Source organism: Caenorhabditis remanei, chromosome V (assembly GCF_010183535.1).
Source record: "Caenorhabditis remanei strain PX506 chromosome V, whole genome shotgun sequence".
In the NCBI taxonomy this organism is placed as follows: domain Eukaryota; kingdom Metazoa; phylum Nematoda; class Chromadorea; order Rhabditida; family Rhabditidae; genus Caenorhabditis; species Caenorhabditis remanei.
The window spans coordinates 1246154-1256621 of NC_071332.1; the positions used below are offsets into that span (position 1 = coordinate 1246154).

General features: G+C 39.1%; 2 protein-coding genes across 2 annotated transcripts; one reads left to right on the plus strand and one right to left on the minus strand.

The window, feature by feature from the left end:
* Positions 1-3515, plus strand: GCK72_016635 (uncharacterized protein; the record flags this gene model as incomplete). Its single annotated transcript, XM_003092345.2, has 5 exons — positions 1-313; positions 983-1283; positions 1948-2385; positions 2445-2586; positions 3414-3515. 5 exons carry the CDS (start codon positions 1-3, stop codon positions 3513-3515), a joined length of 1296 nt encoding a protein of 431 aa, XP_003092393.2.
* Positions 3516-3695: 180 nt separating this feature from the next.
* Positions 3696-6639, minus strand: GCK72_016636 (uncharacterized protein; the record flags this gene model as incomplete). Its single annotated transcript, XM_003092361.2, has 4 exons — positions 3696-4040; positions 5010-5309; positions 5783-5914; positions 6478-6639. 4 exons carry the CDS (start codon positions 6637-6639, stop codon positions 3696-3698), a joined length of 939 nt encoding a protein of 312 aa, XP_003092409.2.
* Between the last annotated feature and the right edge of the window lie 3829 nt (positions 6640-10468).

Below are 10468 nucleotides of genomic sequence, written 5' to 3' on the forward strand. Positions count from 1 at the left end.
ATGGATTGGCGTACCACCACCGCCGTCCTCTGTCTCTACGGAGCTGTAAAGGAGTTCCGTCCGGCGACACCGTTCCTCACTCCATTCCTAGCATCCCCTGAGAAGAATCTGACTCTCGACGAATTATACTCTCAAGTCTATCCCTATTGGACGTATTCCTACATGATGGCCTTGATTCCGATGTTTGTATTGACCGATATTCTGAGATATAAACCGATAGTGATGATTGAAGCAATCGGATTAGTTGCCACGTGGGCATTGCTGGTTTTTGGAAAAGGAGTCACTCAAATGCAGATTATGCAAGTCTCGTTTGGTAGGTCATAATATTAAAGAAAACGTGCTCTACTGACAATTCGGCTTTATTCCAGTTTAGATGTCCTTTGAAAACAAGAACGTCCCTTAAAACACTTGGACGTCCCAAAAAACATTTAAACGTCCCAAAAAACGTTTAGATGTCCCAAAAACTATTTAGACGTCCCTTGCAGTGTTGTTGGGAATTCCGACTTCAGACTTCCGACTTCCGACTTCCGGATAAGGAAAGTTACTTCCGACTTACGTCATTTCATAACTGTGGAATTTACGAAGAGTATATATGACAGAAATACTTGGAAAAATGGTCAAAAAGGACAGAAAATAGGATTTTCTTCTGCCAAAAACAATTTTTCACCAATTTTTCCGAATTTTATGATCTTTTCTCTTGGAGTTTTTGAACTTTTGCAAAAAAATCCATTTCCGACTTCCGACTTCGGGGTGTTTTTTACTTCCGATTTCCGACTTCCGGATAAGAAAATTTTCACTTCCCAACATCTCTGGTCCCTTGTACACTAAAAGTCACTGAAAGGGTTCAAGGGACGTTTGAATATTTTTGGGACGTTTTAACATTTGAAAGGACGTCTAAGTGTTTTGAGGGACGTTCTAGTTTTTAAAGGACATCTGAACTGGAATAGAGCCAAATTCGCTCTAGTGACAAAATTCCTTCCAGGCGTCGCGTCTGCCGCTGAAATCGCGTATTACTCCTACATTTACTCTATTGTCGATCGAAAACACTATAAACGAGCTACATCTTACATCAGATCCGCTGCATTATTCGGAAAATTAGTGGCATTTGGTCTTGGACAGACCCTGATTTCAACGCATACTTCAAATTACTTGGTTCTCAATCAAATTTCACTTGGAGCTGTCTGTCTGGTGACTGTAATTGCGGTTTTCTTGCCACGTGTCAAATCGGAAAAAGCGAAAGTTTCGATGAGAGCGTTGTCGATTGAGGAGCAGCAAAATTTGGAGTGAGTTAGGGGGTTTTTCACGCTGCGTGGTGGTAGTGAGCTCGCTGCTAGTTTTCTTGCTTGAGAGCGTATTTGCTTTTTACTAACTTTGTGGCAGCGAGTTTTCTAAGTTTTCACTTTGCTCATAGCGGTTTTTTCGGTTCTCATAGCTTACTCACTGCGAGCTCACTGCGTGCCTGGTGATGCCTGATAGCAAGGTCGTTGCGAGTTTTGTAAAAATGTACACCGAAATCTCACTGCGAGCTCACTGCGAGTTACACGCTTCTCCCATACCAGAAACTCTCATTTTCTGCATTTTCACATTTTTCACGCTGCGAGGTGGAAGCGTGTTCGCTGCGAGTTTTCTAGCTTGAGAGCTTGTGCTTAAATCAAACTCACTGCGAGATTCTTGAAATCTCATTTTCTGCTCGCAGCGTATTTTCTAAGTTCTCACAACGTTGTGTCCTTAGTGTTCGGTTCTCGTAGCTTACTCACTACGAGCTCACTGCGAGTTATACCAGAAGTTTTCATTTTCTGCATTTCCAGAGCAGAAGACTTTGGAGTGAGTAGGAGTTTTTCACGCTGCGAGTTTTCTTTTGCTCGCAGCGTATTTTCTAAGTTTCCACCACGTTATCACTGCGAGCTCACTACGAGTTACACAAAAACACATTTCCTGCATTTCCAGACTAGTCACCTCTTCACCCAAAGAAAAACAGCTCAGCTACACCCAAGAATACCTGAAACGCTCCCTAGAAGAGCTCAAAACATGCTCAAAAAACCACGAACTCCTCAAGTGGTCTCTCTGGTGGGCTCTAGCCAGCTGTGGTGTTTATCAAGTCCAAAATTACACACAATCACTATGGAAAGAGATGCAAACGGATCCGGATGACGTGGCGAATGGCGTCGTCGAGTTTGTGAACACCGCGCTCGGCGCGTTTCTCTCGTTGTTCATCCATCATTTGTCTATCAATTGGGCACGTCACGGACAGATGATTCTTTTTGTGACGTCTGCAATTGTGGCTGGATTACTGTATGTGTGTTCGCAGACGCAGACGGTGATGGTGGCTTACGTGGCGTATGTGGTGATCGCGTCGATTTATCACATGTTGATCACTGCTGCTTCGTAAGTTTAAAGTTTGAGAGGGGCGTGGTCTATATTTGATCTACAAAAAAACATTTCAGAGCCAACGTGGCGAAAGAGCTGTCATCTAACAATCATGGGTTGATATTCGGGTGCAACACATTTCTGGCGGTTTGCCTTCAATCGATACTTACACTGGTCGTTGTCGACTCACGGTTCTTGCATTTGGGTATTAGGACACAAGTGAGTTATAGGAATAAGTAGATCAAAACTAGCTCTTCATTTTTGTAGTTGACCGTTTTTTGATAACTCTTCAAGGGTTTGAGATATGGGCGGTCAAAGATAATTGAAAAAAATTTGCGATTTTAGTTTTAAAAAACTTGGCCAAATTTGACTCCCCGTAACTCTGTCATTTTTTGTTCGACAGCTTCAAAACTAAATTTTTTGTATAGAAAATGTCTCAATCTGTATTTTTGTAGTTGACAACTTTTTGCTAGCTACGCCCACTTTTGAGATATGCGCCTTTAAAGACGGGTATCTCAAAGCAGAGAGAGAAACAGGAGGAGGAGGGCGCAGAGAAGTTAGAGTGTCTGACTTCTCTGCGTCTCTTTGCCCTCTTTTCCTCTTTGCTTGCTAATAGTTACCTAGACATTTTTAAATCAAAAAATCCCTAAAAAATCGCTTGAAAAACTAAAAAAACCAAGAAGAGTCAAAAAAGTACAATTCTTGTTTCATTGAAAAATTCCTAAACTATGACAGCCCATCACGCCTCCAAATTTGTTTCATATTTTTCAAGTTTATGGTTTTTTGATTGAAACTGTCCAGATCTTTATTTTGTTAGTTGACAACTTTTTGCTAGCTCCGCCCACTTTTGAGATATGCGCCTTTAAATCTGGGGTACTGTAAATGAAGAGCGAAAGTGAAACCGCTCTATGTATCTCAAAAGCGTGACGAGCTATCAAAAAACAGTAAACTACAAAAATGTAGCTCTGGTTTTGATCTACACATTAAACTTTAAAAAAATCAAGTTTCCACCAAATCGGACATACTCACGTTGTTTCTAATTTCAGTTCGTCATCTACTCCGGCTACTTTGCCATCGTCGCCTTGATATTCGCCGTCTTCTTCGTGATCTCGCTATTTTCGAAAAAAACTGAAAATGAGACCAGCTGAAAATTCATTTTTTTCTCTAAATACATCTCCATAATAATAAAAATATAGGTACAATACAGAAAGTTTTTTGAAAACTGTTTGAAACTAGAATCACAAAAAAAAGGGGGTATACATGTTAAAGGAATATATGTACAAATACAAGAAATTGTTACAAGAAATCAAAAAAAAAAGAGAGAATTTCTATGACATGACCCAGCTAATCGTCTGGTATTGCATCGCGTCGCCCTCCTCCAACGCGCCAATTCTCGTGTGCATACGAAGACGGGCGGTACGGTCGATTCTGTCCATCACCGATCTCCGCCAATCGATTTCGAGTCGTGGGAATGTCGGATTGATTTCGACGAATGGGATTTTGAAGAACCAGCTGAGAATGTCTCGGCGAGACTCTCGCCACTCGTCGATACACTCGAAAACTTTGGGAAGCGAGGCGATGGTGACGTGGACGCTGAGGCTCGGGAGATTTATGGCGAGGATCGTTTGGAGTTGGAAGAAGTACATTTCTTGACGGATCTTTAGGTCGGTTAGCTAAAATTTTCAACAATTTTAAATTTCGCGCGTCATCCTGTTACCAATTGCGCCATATGTGCAAAGTGCGGGTTCACTGTCAGCAGCTCACCTCGAAGGAAACGCGCTCCAGTGCGATTACCCCCGCGAAATTCAAAAATTTGGGTTACAAATTCCTAAATTTCGACGTAACTCGCTTTAAAATGAGTTTTATAAGCTGAAAAGTATACCAAAAGATAGATCTCGGCGAGCTCTATCTCTCTGACCTACAACTGACCGGATGGCTAGTCGCTACTGCACTGTAGGCCAAGAAAAAGCGCCAAAAAACGAAAAAATAGCCAAAAATATATCAAGAGCATTTCTTGACGGGTTTTTAGGTCAGTCAGCTGAAAGAAAGTTTGATTTATAAGAAAGTGGACCTGGTGTGATTGATAATCTCAGTTCTATGACAAATACGTGGATTTTCAGTCGAGAATGAAGGATTTTGAGTGGAAAATCGAGATTTTTGGCCCAAATTCTAGGTTTGTGACTGAAACCGACTCCAAAACCAAGAATTTTGGTAAAAAATTAAGTTTTTTGAGTAAAATACTGTAAAAATTGCAATTTTTCAGCTGTTTTGGTTGAGGTGCGGCCCGGAAAAAGTGCCAAAAAACGCGAAAATGACCAAAAAAGCCATTCCGCGGCACATTAACGAATAGTCAACCGGTCCGTAGTGCGTCACATCCATAGATCTCATCGAGATCTTCAATTTGGTATATTTTTAAACTCATAAAACTCAGTTTAAAGCAAGTTACGTTGAAAGTTAGGAAATTGTAACCCAAAATTTTGAATTTCGCGCGAAAATCTCATTGGAGCGCGTTTGAGGTGCCGACAGTAAAGCCGTGGCTTTTGCACTCATGGCGAAATTGGTAACAGTGATGACTAATCTTCAGTTCAGGGTTCGACCCCAGCTACTATTTTTTTAAAAATTTTTTAGTTTTGCAAACTCACATTCCTAACTTCCGGAATACACTCATGGTACCGTCTGACATTCAACTCGACACTCGGCGACTCCAATTCATTTATCAAATCCTTTGTTATCCACGAGCAACTCTCAGCTCTCAACTGGATTCTCACAATCTGCGACTTTTCGAAAGTCTCCAGAATTTCAGCGGCAGCTTCTGGCGTCATCGGCGTCTCACCGAGTCTGATGGTCAACGTGATTTCAGCATTTCGGAATATCATCGGTCTATCTGATCGGAGGACGAGGTGAGTCGCTCCTCGATATTGACGGTGTCCGCGGAAGCTTGTCTGGAAAGAGAAATTGGGATTAGAGCGTACTTGCACCGCTCAAAAGTTTATCAACTTTGGCTGTTTTTAATGGAAAATGATCAACTTTGACAGTATATTTCAGTGTCCCTTGATTGTCCGATAAACTCAATTTTGTATGAGTTGGACAGAAAAAAGATAGGAGATCATTTTTGTAGTAGACCATTTTTTCGTAGGGACACTATCTTGAAAGTTACATGTGGTCAAAGTAAAGCACTGAAATTAGTCAATTTCAAGGAGAACTGGCTTTGACACCCTGTAACTTTCAAGATATTGTTCCTACAAAAAAGTGGTCAACTACAAAAATGATCTCCTATTTTTGTTCTGTCCAACCCATACAAAATTGAATTTATCGGACAATCAGGTGACACCAAAATACACTGTCAAAGTTGGTAATTTTCCACTGAAAACAGCCAAAGTTGATAAATTTTTGAGGGGTACTGTACGTAACTCACCACAACTTGTCCCTCCTCAATATTGACAAAAACGTGGATCTCCGGACCTTTCATAAGTCCTCTGAACTCTCGGTACACTTGATTCATGGCTTGACTCGACTGACGGAACGAGACGACGTCGTTGAATCCGAGCTGCAAAAAATGTTTATATTTTTCTGGTAGATCAAAAATAGGGCTATATTTTTGTAGTTGACAACTTTTTGATAGCTCTTTGCGGTTTTGAGATATGCGGTTTTGAAGATTGAGAGGAGGGAGAGGAGACGCAGAAAAGAGAGAGTGTCTGCTTCTCTGCGTCTCCTCCCCCTCCGATCTCTCACTTCCCAATCTTTAAAGCTTTATATCTCAAAACCGTGAAGAGCTATCAGAAAGTTGTCAACTACAAAAATGAAGATCAAACTATTCTCTATATTTTTGTAGTTGACAACTTTTTGATAGCAATTCACGCTTTTGAGATATGCAGCCTTAAAGATACGTACCTAGGACGAGAGACGCAGAGAAGCGAGACGCCCTCTTCGTTTCGCATGCTCTCACACTTCCAAATCTTTAAAGACGCATATCTGAAAAGTGGGCAGAGCAAACAAAAAACGGGCAATTACAAAAATTCTGATAAAAAACCGGGCTACATTTTCCTAGTTACCATCTTTTTGGTAGCTCCGCCCACTTTTGTGATAAGCGCCTTTAAAATTTATACTCACCTGACTTCCGATTTTGGCGACAATCTCGACTGGAAGCGCGTCTAACGCGAAGATTCCATTGACCTTGTCCTCCATATCCACGTCGTCGACCACGAATCCCTTCCGCTTCGATTTCGAGAAGACGTTGACGTCATCGGGCATCTCGAATTTGGAGACGAGCATTCGGAAGAGTGAGAGAAACCAATATCTGATTGATTTCATTTCTCTGGAAGACGCAATATTTTGGTAGATCAAAAAAACAAAAAAAAATAAGTGGCGGGGCACCAAAAAAACAAAAGAAAAATTTGGAAAGGTTGGAGAAATTGGTGAGTCTAGAATCTAGAATCAAGAAGAAAATGGAAAAAAAAAGAAAATATTTTCGAAAAAGCAGTAAAATATAATTGGAGTGTATGGACATAAAAGTTTGATTAGCAATCTCGAGGGATTTTTCTCTTTTTTGGATTTTATGAGAATTTTTATGACCGGTACATAGAAAAGTTTTTTTTCTTGGTATAGCGGCTAGTTCAGTGAAGCGCAATTTCGAAACTTGTGACAGTCATGACACGGAAAATGTATAGTGTCTACTGAAAAGTCAGGTTTTCACAAAAAAAATTACTTTTCAAAAATCCAACACTATAAAATTTTAGTGATTTGAAAAGATCAAAACTAGCTCTTCATTTTTGTAGTTGACAACTTTTTGATAGCTTTTCACGCTTTTGAGATATAAGGATTTAAAGATTGCCATGAGAGAGAGAGGGCGCAGAGAAGCTAGACCGTCTGTCTTCTCTGCGTCTCCTCCTCACCTCATCTTTGAACGCTTATATCTCAAAACCTAGAAGAGCTATCAAAAAGTTGTCAATTACAAAAATATAGAGAGTAGTTAGATCTTCATTTTTGTAGTTGACAACTTTTTGATAGCTTTACACGGTTTTGAGATATAAGCGTTTAAAGTGAGATGATGCAAACGTCGAGAGAAAGGGAGGGCGCAGAGAAGCAGACACTCTCGTTTCTCTGCGCCCTCTTTCTCTGCACCTTCCATATTTGACGCTTCTTATCTCAAAACCAAGAAAAGCTATCAAAAAGTTGTCAACTACAAAAATGAAGAGCTAAATCAGGGCTTTCTAACCAATATAGATACAAAACAATGGGACATCTTCTATTTTCAGAATTCTTATTTGAAATTAGTTTCTCTATTTTGGAGAATCCGGAAAATCGTAATGCGTACTTTTAGTTGTCTTAGAGAATAAATTTGGAAAAAAGGTACACATTTCTGTCATCAACATCTAAAAGTGCATAAAAATAATTCGTCGTCCTTCAAATTCAGGTGACAACAGAACCTGCACTTTATAAATGTATCACGAATGCAAATCCGTTGGGGTTACAATTTTTTGAAACTTTAAATTATATTTCACAAGACTCTGCACTTTTACAAATCAAAAGAGAGTAGGAAATCTGAAAATTTATAAATACTATAAAAGTTTGCATTAATTACAAATTATATTTCAGATTCTGCATTTTAGATAGGTATACAAAGGAATAGAAGTTCAATGGAGTGCATTTACACAATGGTCGGATTTGACCATCTGTCACGTCAATTGGTCGGGTCAGTCGGCGAGGACTAGCACCCGCCATTTATTTTTTTGCACGGAACCCTTTATAGTCCATTTGCGGGAGACGAGCAGAAATCGAAAAGACTCTATTTTTAAGCGGATTGAAGATAAAATCCGGATAAGAAAATTTTAGATTATATGCATTTTTTCTTACTTGCAGACCGGCATGTAACTCGCCTAAATCGCAATATTATTAGCTGAAAAATATACCAAAATGTAGATCTCGGCGAGTTCTATGCACGTGACCTACTACGAGCCGCATGTCTATCCGTTATTGTGCCTGGGGCCGAAAAAAGTGCCAAAAACGCGAAAATGGCCAGAAAATCGCCCCGTAGCAGGTCACAGATATAGTACTCGCCGAGATCTACATTTTGGTATATTTTTCACCGTAAAAGCCTTAAAAAAACCTTTAAAACCCTAAAATCCTTTAAAACCTTAAAAACCCTTAAAACCCTTAAAACCTCAAAAAAGGCAAAAACAAGCGTAGAGTCCGCATAATTTATGGAAACCTAAAAAAATTGTTTTAAAAACCTTAAAAACCTTAAAAACCTTTAAAAAAAAACCTTTAAAACCTTAAAAACCTCAAAAAAACCTTTAAAAACCTTGAAAACCTTAAAATTTTAAGGACCCGTAAAAACTTTAATAAACCTTATAAACCTTAGAAACCTAAAAAACCTTAAAAACCTTAAAAACTCTCAAACCCATAAAACATCTTTTAAAAAACCTTTAAAAACCCTTAAAAACCTTAAACACCTCTAAAAACCCTTAAAAAAGGCAAAAAAGCGCGTTGAGCCCGCAGCATAATTTTTTATGGTCGTCGTTGCTCCAATTTGACGAAGAAGCTGCCCCCGTCGTCCAGGGCTATCGAGTGTTGGTGGAGGGGTGTGTGTATGTGTGCACGCGAAAAATGGAAATGAGGAAAAAAAGAGAAGAAGAAGGAAAAGGAGAAGAGGAAGAATTGAGAACACCAATGGGTTAATTTATTTTGTTGGAAGAATCGACTTTGAGGACTACTAGCGTTTTTGAAGGTTGATGTGAAGTGGGGATGACAGGAGGTATGACGAATTGTAGAGGGTATATAGATGTCCATAAATCATTCTATGAAAGAAAATCTGCATTTTTAGATGACGTTGGGACAGAAACCTGGAAAAATGTAGTAGAAAGCTTAAAACTCATAAAAATGACGTTATTTTGATTTTTTTCATTTCTCGATTGAGCGTGTTTGCACATCACATGACATAGTATGTACAGATAGACCAACGATTCCTGAAAATCTGAAAATTATTCACTTTTCCAAATTGTACACATAATTTTCATTCAGATGTTCATATCTTCGAGACAACAGTATTGGCCATAAAGAATGCGACACTTGCAGTTTTTAGTTGAAAATGGTCAACTTTGTGAGTCTCACAATATATATTGTTTATAAAGTGTGTATATCACAAATAGAGCTCCATTCTTGTAGTTGACAACTTTTTTGTACGAGCACATCCTAAGAAGTTATCAATCGACAAAGTAAAACTCAAAATTTCTCTTAATTTCTTTGACGATTGATAACTTGCTAGGGAGTGCCCGTACAAAAAAGTTGTCAACTACAAAAATGAAGCTTAACTTGTAATCTGTATAGTCCATAAACAATAAATATTGTGAGACTATCAGGGAGGCCGTCTCACACTCACAAAGTTGACCATTTTCAACTGAAAACTGCAAGTTTCGCATTCTTTATGGCCAGTACTGTATCTTTGAGACTATATCCAGTCTAATACGCTGACCTAACTTTCAAAGTGTGCCACGAAATCCCCAAGTTATCTTTTAGTACCAATTTTTTCTAATTTTGTATATCAAATCTGGGCCTTTATTCTTGTAGTTGACTACTTTTTCGTATCTAGTTTCCCTGATCTGTTATAGTCCGTCTTTATGATGACCCACCTTTCTCAAGTAGATGACATTTATGCTGGTTATATTTTTTACCACCGGACACCGACACACAACAATTTTGCTAATCTTTATTTAAAAATCTTATCTTGTTTTAATTCTACGGAGCCCTTAAGCTCTAGACTTGATCCATTTACTTTACAAGTTTTGTTATCGTGGGTCAATCTGTGTGACTCCTTATCCAATTTCATCATTTTCCCATAAAAGGTATAATTCATTGAGCTGTCATATACTCGTCAAAACAATCGTTCATGTTTAATTATGTGAAGATACTGTACGTGTGACGTGTGAATTCTAGGGTGTGAACGCGCCGTCAAGCCCCGCCCTCCCATTCAGAAGAGACATCATTCAGTCATTCCCATTGACACACGACTACTGTCATAGCACACTTTTGCTCTCTCTGGTTATTGACTCCGGCTATTTCAATTACTCCGTATTCTTCTGAATTTACACTTCCTGCTTTCGTC